This window comes from Tachypleus tridentatus, chromosome 13 (assembly GCF_004210375.1).
Source record: "Tachypleus tridentatus isolate NWPU-2018 chromosome 13, ASM421037v1, whole genome shotgun sequence".
NCBI lineage: Eukaryota > Metazoa > Arthropoda > Merostomata > Xiphosura > Limulidae > Tachypleus > Tachypleus tridentatus.
Genome location: NC_134837.1, coordinates 45,546,825 through 45,563,716, shown reverse-complemented (window position 1 = coordinate 45,563,716; position 16,892 = coordinate 45,546,825). Strand labels below are relative to the sequence as shown.

At 32.4% G+C, this 16,892-nt stretch overlaps 1 protein-coding gene across 2 annotated transcripts in view; it reads left to right on the top strand.

The window, feature by feature from the left end:
• The window catches only part of LOC143238813 (protein turtle-like), a 206,355-nt gene that overhangs the window by 147,885 nt on the left and 41,578 nt on the right, over positions 1–16,892 (top strand). For both annotated transcript variants that reach the window (XM_076479363.1, XM_076479362.1), the window contains one exon: positions 16,479–16,817. In XM_076479363.1, the coding sequence (XP_076335478.1) occupies positions 16,479–16,817 (339 nt within the window). The remainder of the gene's footprint in view (positions 1–16,478; positions 16,818–16,892) is intronic.

The window sequence follows — 16,892 nt, the reverse complement described above, 5'->3', positions numbered from 1 at the left end:
AAGATATTTCGAGAAGTCAAGGTTAAGAAATATGATTATAAGAGTCTCATTAAAGTATCATTCATCCCTAGTTAAGGCTTGCCAACTTTCCTTTATCATTTTGGTTAGAATGAATGTATTTGTTTATTTTGACTTTAATTTGGAAAATAATTTTTTCAACAATAATAATTAAAGTAAATTACTGTATATTTCCAAACATCCAGAAGCTTTCAAACAGTTGATTTCACTTTTTTTAGAAACGCAATTTTTTTTTGCACCCTGTGTAATAAAAACAACACAGCACGGTATGGCCAAGTGATTAGGCGCTCGACTCATAACCTGAAGGTTGAGAATTGGAATCCCCGTCTCATCAAACATGCTCGCCCTTTCAGCCGTAAGGGCGTTATAATGTAAAGGACCATCCCACTATTCGTTGGTAAAAGAGTAGTCCAAGAGTTGTCGATGGATGGTGATGTATAGTTGCCTTCCATCTAGTCTTAGTCTGCAAAATTAGGGACGGCTAGCGCTGATAACCCTCGTACAGCTTTGCGCGAAATTCAAAAACAAGATGACACACAGAATTTTCACATATTCAATTTAGTCTTCTATTCTGTAACACCTGACTTCACACAAGTCTCACTTTTGCTAATAAAGCACAAAGTGAAAAACAACCTATAACAGAAAAAAGCCTAGCTCTATCTAAAATATTAATTCTTAATATTATACAGTAATGACAACTAGATATCTAAGTCCCATAGTGTACCTTTCACATTTTAGGAATCCGAACAAAAAAAATCATGAATTTTATGATATTACCTTTGTACGATAAGTTGTACTGAAGAAGAGTAGTCAAGTATTCGAAGGCATTCAAGCTTCTTGTCATTTTGAAACATAAATGTTTTTGGTGATCCCACGTACTGACTCTCTCATTATGTGGAATAAGTTATTAACTTTATCATTCGTAGTGTGATTTCTAGCTTCACTCAAAGAAAAATAACAATGTGTTCAAGATCGTGAAATGATACGAATAAACTTTAAAATGCAAGTGAAAATACTTTAGCTAAACCAATATTTATGGACAACAAGTTCACAGTGCTACCTAGCTGTAAGACTATGAAGCAACAGATTTGAAACATGTGCAAAAATGGTTACTCTTTATTTTATTCAAAATCTGTTTTTCCTTGAACATAAAACTGTTTAGTAGTTGTTTGTAATACATAAACATTCTCTTCATCTTACTTTCTTTAAAATGTGAGTAGAATAAAAATATATAAAATTGTGTTAGTTGGTACGTATCAGGTTGGGGTGAAACTGTGCACTAGTATAACCACCGCATGATGCATCGCTTATAAGATTGTTTCCCTTCCTCGACATAACTTCTAAAAAACAGTTAAATATTCATTAAGAAATCATACTGTGTATACAACTTATAGGGTTGTTGATAGAGGTATTTGCGTTATATTATTTCTTGATGGCAGCTCCAAGGACAAGATTGGCAAAATGTCCATTAAGTTGACACAAGCGTTGGTTTTGTATAATATTATAAGCAAACAAAATGAACATACAATATTACAATATTCTAATTTAGTCATATACCACATGAGCATCATTCACGACAGCCAAAGTTCCACTTCCAGTTAGCTTCACCATCCACGTATATTCTACCCACGTGGTTTTGAGAAAGACAGAGATATGCCCTAGCAACGATGAAAGTTTCGTTGTTATAAGTCAAATAGAACACCGACACACCATTACAACGCCGTTCACACTAGTTAACACGCAGAAAAGTTCAGCTTCAAGAAGCAAAATGCGACCGTCTGTGAAATATGTAAATATAGGTAAAAGTGTTATTGTAAACCGTATCAAGCCAGGCTGAGAATGATAATAAGTCCTTCAAGACTACACATTTTCACGTTTCATAAAGTGTATAAACTTAATATTGCGCATCTTTCATCTCGTTCCACGATATCTGCTTAATTTGTGTTTTGGAATAACTGAAAGATCTGGTTCTTCGTAAAGCACGGATATCGAATATACCATAATATCGATTTAACAATTCCATACTATACAGAGAATTTTTTCAACTCAGACTATAAAGTTTTCCTGTTCATTTCCTTTCATAAAGCACAACTTTGGAGCATATTATCATCAACGTAGCTTTCCAGCTGTTCATATATTTTTACAAATTGGAAGATTCATGGTCAAGTAGCATGTTAATATTAGAAAAATATTTTTCTATAAAAAATTCTGCAATTAGTTATCCGTTAAAAAGTTGTCATCAACTGTTTTTTCACATTTACGAGAAACTGACAAATATTAAGTATTTTTCATTAACAGATAGAATATTTGTAGTTTGATGTGAAGGTTTCTAAAAGTAAAAAGAAAAGAAACGAAATACTATAGATACTATGCTAAATTTCAGAATGTTTTATAGCATTAGGTTAATATAGTATCACATATTTCATCAAAGCAATGGTCAAGAAATGCTTCATTAGTCAGAAGTAAAAGGTTTATAATGTAATTCCTATGCCAAAAGGAAAGGTTTATTACATTGACAAGATGAGAATGAAACAAGTTAATGTAAATATTTTAGTGCAAAATTATAGAATAAAGCTCGTAGATTTTCACAAATTACGATGACTCTTGGCGAACAATGCTATGAAATAAATATTAAGTTTTGCTTTTCTATGCAACCTGAGACAAGCCCGACATGGCCAGACCTTTAGAAGCTTGACTTGCAATCTGAAGGTCGCGGGTTTAATTCCAGTCTCAACAAACATCCTCACCCTTTCAGCAGTGAGGGCATTATATGTGATGGTCAATCCCATTATTTATACGTAAAAAAGTAGCCCAAGATTTGGCGATGGGTGATAACGAGCTGCCTTCCCTCTAATCTTTCACTGTTAAATTAGCGACGCCCATTGCAAATAATTTTTGTGCAGATCTAGCTCAGCGCGAAATTAAAAAATTATATATATACCACTATGAATATATATTCTCCATAGAGAGAATAATTTCATACAAATGCGACATTTGTGCTGGGTAATCAATAAACAGCTTTATGTGTGTTGGAACTAATACTGACAAAACTATACTCCAATCACACCTCCGAATATATGGAAGTATCAAACAGACAGATAAACAACTGTTGAATTTTTCAGATATCGCAATTCTCACACATAGTGGAAAACAGAACTCCCTTCATTTTTATTAAAATTTTTCAAAGTCATCTCATCTGGATCATCCAATTTTGAATTTTTAATTAAAGAAAACTTACCTATTATGAGTGAACTGTATATTTGAGTTATAACACAGTTTCATTGCAATTAAGTTTGTTTTCAATAACATTCATAATATTTTTACAATTGTTGCAAACTACTATTCATGTTGTTTTTTCTCATTTAACTTCGTTCTTTTACTCTATATTTTATTTACGCTTTAAAAATGTCACTTTAGGAATATAGACATTTTTATACATGATATTTTACCCTACTCAGAGCAACTTGCATGGGATGGAATATATACATTCCACAACGTTCATCAATTAAATTTTTGTTCACTGGGCTCACACCATTATAATCCAGGTTTCGATACTAGTAGTGGGCAGAGCACAGAAAGCACATTGTGCAATTTTGTGCTTAATTTTGAAAACAAACAAACAAAGAATTAAGTTTCTGTTACCGTACACACACGTATGAAGCGATTATTGTTGTCGTTGTTCTGTTATTCACGGTTAAACTTCGAATTCCATCGAATGAAACTGTCACAATTTTAAATATTTTTTTCTGAAAATAAAAATCTCTTTTTATATTTTTAATTGTCTGATTGTAATATGGAGTGTTTTTCTCGAGACTATAACCTTTCTAACTCTGTCAAATACGGTCTAACGTTTATATTTATATTCTTGATAGAACGAAACAGTTTAATATTTTCCAAGAAAAATTATGGAATTAAACGAAAATAGCTTTATGAGAAATAAGACATAAGTGCATTCAGTATTATTAAGTTAAATATTTATGTTTCATATCTTGCAAATTTTTATTCTTTCTTTTCGTGAAATATTTTCTACGTTACACAATAGGCAGTTAAAACAATTCCTTGTGTGTCTCATAAAACTTCGCAGTTCTGGTAATATGAATTCGTCTAAGTTGAAACTGGTGTTCTATTCTTCATCTGTGGTCTCCTTCTAAAATTCAATACTTTGTATTTGATTCATGGACTCCTAACTGCTGGCGGTAAACCATACAAATTGTCTCAACGGACTGGACTTAGGAAGCTATGTTATAAGATACTATGTATGTGTTTTAACAGCACTTCTATAATATAACTGTTCATTACATAAACGATCCACTCGACAACATTGCTTTTTTCATCCTCCAGCAAAAAAAGAGAAAATTAGATGTCTTATATAAAATCCATCGAACACACAGATAAATTAATTGCGTAAATATTTGAAATATATATCTTAAACAACAATAACATCATGAAAAGTATATTTATATTTTATTCGGGATATAAATAATATGTTAGAATACATTTTTAAAGTGGACATATTAATGATGTAGTGACTAGTACAAAACCATAGATTAGGACACCTTAGATGCATGCAGTGTCATTCTAAGTTTCCACCTAAATATACTGTATGATTTATCTATTTATCTCTCTCTCTCCCTGTATACATATATATATGTATATGTTAGTACTAATCTATGTGTTGTCCACGAATGCTATCGTACCTGGCTAGACATCTACTGTTTTATCACAACTTTTTAAGAAAATACACCCAAAAGCTATAATTGCCTTGTTCTCGGTCATTTGAAAAACTCTTTTGGATATAAGTACCATCCCAAACATGGAAAGTGGTGAGTTACTATGGTAAAAACGTTAATTAGCTGATAATATTTAAAGACTACACTGGGACTACTTATTATGGTGTTCGATTCGCAATTTGATGGTCGCGATTTCCAATCCTCGTCGCCGAAGACTCTCGTCATATATGGTTGCCGTCTGAACTGGCTACCCAGGTATAAAAAATAAGCAAACCAAACATGATTGGGACTAAAGTTGTTATGGAGAAGAAGATTAATGTTATGTTGTATTATAAAAGATGGTATTGTACCGGACTTCTTGCATTGATGAAATTCTGCAGCTAAGATCCATACTTCTTTCAGTATGATAACGTAATAGGCCATACCACTAGCCGTGTCAAACAGTAATTTAAATGAAATGTAATCATATTAGTATTAGACAAGTAAAGAAAATTCAGTGGAACCATTATTAAATGGTTTTGTTTTCTAGTATCTCCCGAGTAACAAATGAGTCAACTACGGAAATTTCACTGCCCTTGCAATTATTTTGCGAGCTCGATATTTTATCGTTTGTATAGCAACGATTTTTTTTAGTGTTAGTAACCGAAGCTAGGACATAATTAACGGCAAAATTTTGTAGTTAAACGCAAAGCTACATAAAGAACTTTCTGTACTCTGCCGACCAGGAGTATCAAAACCCGGTTTTAAACGCCGTAAGTTTGCAGATACACTGCTCTGCCACAGGGGGAATTCCAATAATTATTTTCTATTCTTATCAAAATGTAGTTGCAATGGGAACACACTTTAGGTAATATGCAAGGGTTGCTCCAAGCGTTCGTGGCCATACAGAGAAAATAAACTGATATGTTTGATTTTTTTTTTTACAAATATTAAGTTTGGACATTTTGTCTATAAGTAAATAACATGTAACTTAAATAGCCTATTTATTTTATGTGTTGAGGATTTCAGAAAGAAAGACGTGAGAAATTGTAAATGTCTTGGAGAAGACCAAACTTTGATCAAATATTTTGTTTATTTTGTTTGGTTGAAATTAAGCACAAAGTTACACAATGGGCTAATTGTGCACTGCTCACCACGGGTATCGAAATCGGTTTATAGTGGTGTGAGTCTGGCAACATACCGCTGTGTCACTGAGCGACCAAATATTTCCTTAACAGTGCAAGAAATCCACCAGTATTTGGAAACAACATTAAAAAAAGATACTCAAGCACATTCAACAATAAAAAAGTGGTTTGCTAAGTTCAGGGTTTCAGAGTAACTCTTACGAATTCGTCAATAGATTCTTAACTACAGATGAAACTTTGAAAAAGGGAGAAGAATGCAAAGTTTGCAATAGAACCATTCCAAATTCACTCATCCCAAAGATGTTCGAGTCACAACCCTCCCTCTTGAGAAGATGATGATATCAAGCATTTGGGATTCAAAGGGCGTGTTGCTGATAATTATTTGGATGGGGTTCATACCATTACAAAAGGTTACTATGCATCTTAATCAATAATATGCATCAAGAAAACAACGAAATAAAAAGAATAGTTCAAAAACTGTGTTCTCTTCTATTAGGACAATACCACATCTCACAAATTGCTTGTTTCTTTGAATGCTAACCATGAATGACATTGGTTTTGCATTGCTCAATCACACAACCCCTTTGTCCGGATTTAGCTCCAAGCGATATTTGTGTCTTCTCTAACTTACATTCCACTATAGCACACAATCAACGCTATGTATCTATTAGTATAATGATTAACTTTACAAGGAGATTTAATAGAGTAATTTCCTTTAAAAGAATTATAAATAAGATAAAACGTGATTGCCTTTTGTTTATTTATGTTGTTTAGATTAATTACTATCTTTCACACCTTTTCACATCATACAGATATGTAAATACTTTTAGATTATTAGTAAGTAAAAACTTAAAACTTATGGTACTCTGTATTGTCAATAATTTATTGTCTATCATTGTTGGCATTTTCGACTAATATAAATCATAAGTACCCTTTGTGTGATTTATAAATATACTCCTCATATAATGGTATATATGACTATGACATTGATGAAAATTGTAAAATGTTACACTTGTTGCTGGAGTGAATTGTGCTATTTGGAAAAAGAAATGTAATAGGATGAGTTTTAGACACTACACATGCTGTTAAACCTTATATTAGTATGATATTTTAGGTTTTTATTTCTCATTCTAGCAAACTGAAGATTGGAAGAATTAACATATTGATTTCTCATCCAAATATAGCCTCATGTGAGAAAGGTTAAACAGATGAATTTGCAAAAAGTGTTAGCACGAAAATATCTAAACATAGAAAAAATTACAAAATCAAAGAGACAGAAAATATACATAAATACATTGATAATCTTTAAAGGTGAGAAACTATAGCAGACGCAAGAGCGTTTAGCACAATGACTGTGTCACCCCAAACTATATCACTCTTCTAGTGCTTTATTTTTAAAAATGAAAAAAAAAAAAGTTATATACATTAAAACAAACATTATATATAAAGATTCCATTATTGCAATGTCAATGCTAATAAGCTCAGATGGTTGGAAGCTACTCTAAAAGAATATATATATATATATATACATGTATATTCTTCGCCGTTTCGTCATCTATCTCTCATTCAGTTTTCTGCTCCATAGAAGTTTTCAAATTAACACGAGCCTTCAACAAGAGTATAGTTTAAAAACACGTTCTCTATAGAAAAGGAAATAAATTTTGCAGAAAGATTGATAGGAGTTGTAATGAACTGTTTCAGTCGTGCTTTAAACTTTTTATCATACTACTAACAACTTTCTGGTCACCAAGATGTGTGCACGTATGACCTGCATATAAGAGAGATATATTCCATAGAGCTTTTGTACAAAAGATGTTCATAAATAATGTAAACAGCATGAATAATTAGATTTTTTATATACAGTTTTTTTCTGCTTCCCTAACATGTTTGATCTGACTTCTGAAAGATAAGTAGAGCTTTTCGTAAAGTTCTTTGATCCAGTGATTTCAGCATTACAAGAAAATATTATTTACTGCATATATATTCCTTTTTTGCATAAGTTTTTAATGAGGCAGAATATTTTCAAATAATTTTGAGAATATGATAATAGTTGTAAAATTTCAAAGTATACTTGTATGTAAAAATGTAAATTCACAAAATATTCAGAATAACTTAATAAAAATCTATACGCAAAATATAAAATAAAAAATAATTTATCGGTTTTGAGCACTTGGTTTATACGTTTCTTAAGTCTGATTATTATTAAAACACAAAAACGACAAATATCATTCAAAATGTAACTTAAAAACACCTTTAGTTTGCTGGTTCTAAACACTTGTTTCAGAAGTTTCTTACTTTTGAGTATTATTGTGACACAAAGACGACAAACGTGATTCACAGAATTAAAAGAAGCAGAATACTATCATTGAAAACGTAGCTTAAAAACACCTTTAGTTTGCCGGTTCTGAACATTTGTTTCAGAAGTTTCTTACTTTGAGTATTATTGTGACACAAAGACGAGAAACGTGATTCACCGAATTAAAGAAAGCAGAATACTACCATGTCTGATGTAGTGGAAAACACTTTTTGTCTTTGTGTAATTTCCTTGTTAAGCTACTTTTTTTTTTTTTTTGCAAATCAGCTGTTTATTTACTTTATGATATTTGGGTATCGAAATCGTAATATCATAAGACTTCGAACTTACAGTTGAACTGCACTGGAGTACAACCGTATGTTGATAATTTACAGCATGTGTGGCTGTTATCTGACCAAATATGTAATACCACACCATTGTAAACAAGTAGATAGTCATACCACTCCAAATATTCCATATTCCTTGAAGGTTACAGCTGAACTACATTTCAGTACAGTGACGAACTAATAATACTTTATTATGCCTATAAAAATATAGGAATATATATTATATGACATTTAAAGAAAGGTAAGGATAAATAATAAAGAAGGACATCATAAACTACAAACAAACCAAAAGGCTCAAATGAGCATCAGACTACAAACAATGGGATTAGCAATATAGATGAGGATGTTGATTACATATAATCCAGATTCAACTTATGTGGCAGCTCGTTATTTTGAGAACAAGCAAATCACCTATGAAATCACAACATGCAGTTAAACAATACAAAAACAAACTAACCAATTTTATGGTGTTTGCCAATAAAACATATGGACATTTATTCTCTAATAAAAATTTTATTAGACGGGTTCAAAACGATTTGAATATAGAAGTCAATAAATGATGAAAGACCACAAACGACATATAGTGAAGAAGGAACGGATTTATAAGAAATGTATCTTTAAATTATTTGTCATTTTGTAAATAGTGTGATCCCTTAGAAAGCTGATAACGTTAAGGCAATATATCTAAAAGCCCTTTCCAACGCAAATTATTCACTCACCCAGGTCATAAGGATTTGTTCAGCTTTGGAATTTATAATTTGAAAGAATTTATGTGAATAAGTTTTAATATCTAAACAGAGGCATGTAACAAGTCGTACCTCAGCTATGGTAAGTAAAGTGAGACATCTGATAACAGATGAGAACCAACGAACACCAAGAACTATGGTAAAATTGCTGCGTGCCACAGAAAACAGTTGTTTTGTCATGAAGTTAAGCACAAGGTACAACAATGGGCTATCTGTGCTCTGCCCACGACAGATATCAAAACCTATATCCTAAAATTGTTAGTCCGCAGGCATACCGCTTTGTTAATGGGAAGCTAGCCTATAATAAAGAAGAATCACTTTCTGGAAAAGCAACACAAGTCACGCGTACATATACCGTTAATGTCGATAGATTCAGCACTTATGGATTTATATGACAATGAACTGTTGAAACGGAAGCAGAGAAACTCGTTCTCTTACAATAAATAGCTCAAGGAAAGCTGTTAGGTAACAGTGGTGTGCTTTTGGCGTGGCAGTTTTATGACATAGTTTTTTGAAATAGAAACTACTCTGCAATACTATTGTCCAATTGTAAGGTAATAAGATAGAAGATGACCAGACCTGATGACATGGAAAATAATGACGTGATGAAGCCATAAATTTGTTGAAATATAGCATGCTCAACCACTGTTTAAGAGATCAAAGTACCAAACCCAAACTATTCATGATCTTTAAAGAATACAAGATACTCCAGTAGAGACACTGTAAGTACAGGTGTGACTGCTACTTCTAGAACAATAAGATATACATTAACATGAAGTAGCCTTTATAGATATTTAGCTGCTCAAAAATAATGTTTATGAGATACAGTTACACCAAAAGGCTGAAGCGGTCATCAAACTTTAAACAACGGACAATCAATTAGTGAGGGTGCTCTTTAAAAGTGGCTCAATTTGAAATCGCTCAGAAATAATCACTGATAGTTTGTTCGTCGGTAGTATGGAAAATTTTATTAAGATCAACACTTAAAAAGTATGTTATGGGACAGATAAAAGTGTGGGATGCATCTTATTGAAAGATATTAGAGATTTAACCAAACTTTGCTGTGAATCGTAACTGTTGAAATTCACGATCATATTTTTATCCATAATTTCATTCTCTCAGGAACAGGACCTGTTTATTAGACATTCATTATCTTCTAAGACTTTGATCTCATGCATATAGCCAGATGCTGAAACGAAGGAACACTTGCAGTAACGATATGAATATGCTTAAGGCCGTACAGACTAATATAGCAGCACAGAAGATTAAGCGACAACCATAAATCTTGGCCAAACTGTGGAGAATAACATATAACATTAGGTACAATATTCTACAATCACACACATTGCTGAATAGCTGCTTATGGTACAAACAAAGGAAGGTGTATTGCTCTCCTTAAATCAAATATAATATGTTAGAATACCGTAGATTTTATTTGAGTTTCTTCTGTATTTTCTGTAATAATGTATTGTACTAATAATAAACGTCCTATTTAATTCATGTGTTTATTGCTTGTGATTCCTGTGCGTATATTTCCCATGATTTTCATTATTATTTTTATTACGAAAACGAATACAAAACTATTTTTGTCCTCATTAATATTTAAACATATTAAAGTTTTCCTGAATTCTAGGTAAATCATAATATGTATTCTTCATAAATTCAGTTAGTCAAAAAATAATATTATACCATTTTCATCGGTACGCTTGAAGGCTTCAAAGAGTTAAAATCCAAGAATTGAATTCCACGGTGAACCCAATAAAGATAGTTGAGTGTGAGACTTAGCGCATAAACAATGCAAAACTAATTTTTATAATGGTTTATCAATGATGCAGGTGAACATCCTCCTCCCCTTCTTTATAACATTTATTTCCATAAAGGAGAATATATTATGCATTTATGCACAGGAATACAGAATGAACTATTTGTGCTAAAATTTTTAAAGTGAGTTTACACAATCCAGTATTATTTTTATCGTTTCATATAAAGAACCTGAGTGGACGTAAGGATTTATTTTCTCATCTGCAGGCTATTTTATTAGTTATAAAGTATTAGTATACATTTATCTCTTTTTATTCTATTAGAGTGAAATCATATAACCCTATGAATGAAAATAAGCGAAAACTGACCCTTAAAGCAACAATGTTTTTAAAGGTAATTTTGTTATAAGTTAAACAAATTGCATTACTAAAACTATAAATATTAGAAAAAAATCATACTACTTTTCTGAGACAATCAAGACCAGTGTTTGTGTTTTTCTTATAGTAAATTCACATCGGGCGAGGTGTTGTGTATACCGAGGCATTCGAACCCCTGACTTTAGCATTGTAAATCCGTAGACTCGCTATTTTAGAATTTAAAGTTTCTCTAATTATTGTATCTTTTTGAGTATCTCATGTGACATAAAACTATATGTTTATTTTCATTTTATTTTTATGCAGCAACATTAAAACAAATAAAGTTGGAAAGAACATCGTATTTCATAAAACATCTTCACACAATATAATGGGCCCGGCATGGCCAAGCGTGTTAAGGCGTGTGACTCGTAATCTGAGGGTCGCGGGTTCGCATCCCCGTCGCTCCAAACATGCTCGCCCTTTCAGCCGTGGGTCGTTATAATGTTACGGTCAATCCCCACTATTCGTTGGTAAAAGAGTAGCCCAAGAGTTGGCGGTGGGTGGTGTTGACTAGCTACCTTTCTTCTAGTCTTACACTGCTAAATTAGGGACGGCTAGCACAGATAGCCCTCGATTAGCTTTGTGCGAAATTAAAAAACAAACAAACAAACAAACACAATATAATATCTCAAAACTATAAACATAAACTTAATAAAATATGTTTCTAGACAATATAGAAATCAAATAATTTTGATTATTTTACTTATAAGTTGATATGCAGAAATTTGGCCTTCCAAACTGTTAATGCAACCCTCATAATGTATAATCTCAAGTAAGTTCTCGTATGATGTTAAATAAGTTCTCGAACTTCTTCAGTAAACCTTCTTAACATATTACGAATTTTCTAAAATTAATTGATAAGATTAAAATAGTGTAAGGTGGTACATATTATATCATCCTAATGCTGGAAAAAACGTCTCATGAAATAGCCTATTACGCAATTCTTCATTGCTATTTTTAGTAAAATATGCACTATATTCTGGCTGAATCCGAAATCAGCTTAATTTTAGGTTTAAAATAATTTATTTAAGCCATCGTACTTATTCCGATTCATTAAATATTTCAAGCCATCATTAAATTAATTAAACATTGTTCAAAATTGCGATCTAATAATTTCATCAGCATATACGTAACGATTGTTTCTTCGAATTTTACAGCCTCGCCTATAACTCTGCCTTCTCAACTGTACTTCTCGGTAATTTAGCACTGGTAATGGATTTGCGCTTTACCCTACAACAAATTCTTAGCATCGGATTTACAGATCCCAAGTGACCTGAAGGACTGTATGTCCGAGGTGTACTTAGTATTTAGCAATTAGTACCTCATACATTACTTATACATTATCTGTCATTCACGTGAGCCATTATTCCACTTCATAATCTTTGACTACCCCTGATCATTAATTAATTACTTAACGAATAATTTCATCGAAATACCTGCCAGTTTTGTTTGTTTCTTTACAAATTCTGAAATATTATTTGTTTTTTTTTTTTCTAATTAAGCACAAAGCTACACAGTGGGTTATCTGTGCTCTGCCCACCACGAGTATCGAAACCCGGTTTTACTGTGTAAGTCCGCAGACATACCACTGTGCCACTTGAGGAAAATTCTGAAAGGAAGATGAGCCTTGGTTGACAGAAGTTATATCTCTATATATTTTTACAAATTTGACATTTAAAATATTTATTTATTGACTATAATATTTGAGCATTTGCGGAAGAGAACCCAGCAAAAGTTAAGAAGGACAATATAATTAACATTCTTCTCCATTTTCATTATACATGCAATTTTAAACAATTTTTTTTTTCGTATGATGCTAACAGCAAACGAAATAAACACAAAACGTAATAGGGTTTCGGACAATGTACATTGCTAAGCATCTTGTACTTTCGACGTGAGTTATTTCTCCCAGCATATGTTAATCAAAAAATATAAAGCCTAATTAGTTATTTTACAAAACCATCGTGGAATAGGATAGGTTAATGTTATATTTTAAGCGGAACACAATATTTGTTCTTCTCGTAGCAAAATTTGTTTTAAACAATTTATGCATGTTCTGTAGTTTATAGAAGATTAGTTTTATTTGAATATGTTTATACTAATTCATTTACACGTCATTTGTTCTTTATAAATGGTCCATTATTTGTACTTAGCTTTTTAGTGAGCCGGCATTGCCAGGTGGTTAAGGCGTTCGACTCGTAATCCAAGGGTCGCGGGTTCAAATTCCTGTTACACCAATCATAATCGCCCTTTCAGCCGCTGAGGCGTTATAATGTGCGGTCAATCCCACTATTCATTGGTAAAAGAGTAACCCAAGAGTTGGCGGCAAATGGTGATGACTAGTCGCCTTTCCTCTTGTCTTACACTGCTAAATTAGGGACAGCTAGCGCAGATAGCCCTCGTGTAGCTTTGCGCGAAGTTTAAAAAGAAGCAAGCAAGCAAACAAGCTTTTTACTACTTCTTAATGAATGTAGATCTTTATCGAAAACAAAACTAAGGAATTATATTGTATTTAAATAACATTTTCCAGCATAATTACACAGATGTGATACTTAAAACAAATAACTGCTATTTTTTAATTCGTGTTAGTTAGTTTCTATTTATAGCAGCATAAATAGAAACAATTAAATGTGTACGATAATTTCACGAAATGTTTAACAAAAGCAAATACTTAAAAATACAAGAAAACAAAAGGTACACGTTGTTTCTCATTCATTTTGAATGCGATTTTATATTTTTAGAAATATTATTCTTTATTTCAAACCCCTTGAATGGCACAGCTTTATGTCTAAAAACCTATACCGCTAGAAACCGGGTTTGAATACTCGTGGTGAGCAGAGCACGGATAACCTATCGTGTAGTTTTGTGCTTCCAAGAAAAGCCACCTTCACTATTTGACAACGTTGATCTTCAGATTTACAACGTTACCTTGGCAAGGTTCGATTCCCTCAGTGAAAACAGCAGATAGCCCAAAACACACATATACATCTTTTATTTATTTTTTTGTATCTCTTTATTGACTAGATGTAAATGTGTGCAGTGACAACGAAAAAGTGAAAATATAATGAAATGAATTTATTTCGATTTTTTTTTTAATTTCGCGCATACCCATACGAAGGCTACCCGAGCTAGTTGTCCTAATTTATCAATTTAAAACAAAAAGGAAGGCGGCTAGTCATCATCACCCACCCCCATCTTTTGAGTTATTTTTATACCAACGAATAGTGGGATTAAGTCGTCACATTATAAAGCCCCCGCAACTGATAGGGTAATCATGTTTGGTGTAAGGAGATTCGAACCCACGATCCTCAGATTGCGAGTCGAACACCACTAATCACGTGGACACATAATAAACTAGAAACCTTTGCCCCAAACCTATTAATTGTGTAATTAATCTATCACGTTTACAGTTACCCAAATGAGGTATTTTCAAAGTTGTAACTGCTATGGATAAATTTTAGATATATTTTTTTGAAAAACTGTATTATATTTAGAAAGTGTATTTTAAAGATGAAATTAAATATTATTTCGAAATTTACACTTCATATAAGGCTTTTGCTGCCCAGCGTGAATGACTTAATGTACATTTTTTTGTGAAATTGTTTATGCAATACATTTTAAGTAAACGGCTTCACACTTTTTTCTCGTTATTAAAGTAATGAGCATAATATTTTTATTGAATAAGAGAGAATTCTATTGAAACCAGAGCAACATCTCTCTTTTCATTTATGTATGTTTAAGAAGTATCTAAGCCACTTCTAAATATTAAATGAAAATTCATCTAGTTATGGTGTAATCCTCAAAGCAATCTGTTATGACTGCACACATATGACTACTATTTTTCGCTTCAAATACCAGTCTGGAATGTACGCAGTATCCACTACCAGCCTTGATGATTTTTCTTTTATAACTAGTGAATCACAAGCAATGTTTCGAAGGGCTGAGTCTTAGACCATGTACTTTGCTAGCGTTTAATCTTAATAATTCTATACGTTGTTTTTTATCTAGGTTACATGATGAAGTACAATCCACCCACAAGTTACACACATACATATTTTATTTATATATACGTATATTATCCCGTATCAAATTTTTAAACATGTACAGGCCATAACGTATTTTCATCAGTACATGGAACTTCGGAACCAGAAAGTAAAATTTTTATTGATTTTTCTTTTCTGAAACAGCACATGATCCTGTTAATTTTCATAAAAGCACAGAGTTATAGACAATTTTAATGATATAAATTGAAAACTTTGGTATTTTTCAAGAAACCTTCTATTTGAGTAAGCATAGATATTGTAATTACAGATATTCTAAGACTCTGCTAATGTTGGTATCACCAATGGATGTAAGTTTGCCGTCTGAATGCTTTCCTTATGCTTGACTTAATGGCTCAATCATGTGTACATTTATTAGTGTATAGTATATTTTTATAACAATTCCACATATATCCTGTGAATTTCTCACAAAGACAGACCACCCGTTGACGCTGTTATGTCAATAATTTATAGACGCTATTACGTTTATATATTTGTTCATACCGTTTGTTTAGTAACGTTTATAAAAGTTATTTTGATGCTTTGCAAAAGGTAATTAAATGCGCTTTACTTAAATTTGCTAAGATTTAAACTTGCTAAATTGAGAAGTAACTATAAAGATTGATTTTGTTTCCAACAACAAACTAAGCGAGAAATATTGCAAATGTATAAAAATTGCATGTCAAAAATTACAATGCTGATCCTTATTGTTTACGTTCTTTAGGAATTACGCCCCCAGTGGCTCAGCGGTATGTCTGCGGACTTATAACGCTAAAATCCGGGTTTCGATACCCGTGGTGGGCAGAGCACAGATAGCCCATTGTGTAGCATTGTGCTTAATTCAAAAACAACAACAATCTTTAGGAATTCCCATATTACTGCATTAAATGAAATATCACCAACTTGTGAAGAAGAGATAACTATTGCCTGATATGTTTTTAAAAAGTCTTTAATTTCTTATTTTAATTTAGTAACAAATCCAAGTGTTTTACTCATATTTCAGTAATATCAGCGAATTTAACAGCAATTGAAGATCGATCTGTTGTTCTACCCTGTAATGTAAGTTTCCCACCTGAAAACGACGCCATTTCTTTAGTTCTCTGGTTTCGTGGAGATTCTGGTGTACCAATTTATAGCCTAGATGCTCGCAACGGCTCAATCTACAAAGCCTTTCATTTCTCTGACGACATCCTAGGAACACGTGCCTACTTCAATCTGACCTCTAAACCCCCACTATTAAAGATAGAACCGGTCAAAAAAGAGGATGAGGGAGAATATGAGTGTCGGGTGGATTATCGACGAGCACGTACAGAAAAATGGAGAGGTCACTTGAGAGTGATTGGTAATACCCTTTTATCTCTTAGAAACTCTTGCTACACACAATAATCCTTTAGCGATGATAAACAGCTATTCTTGT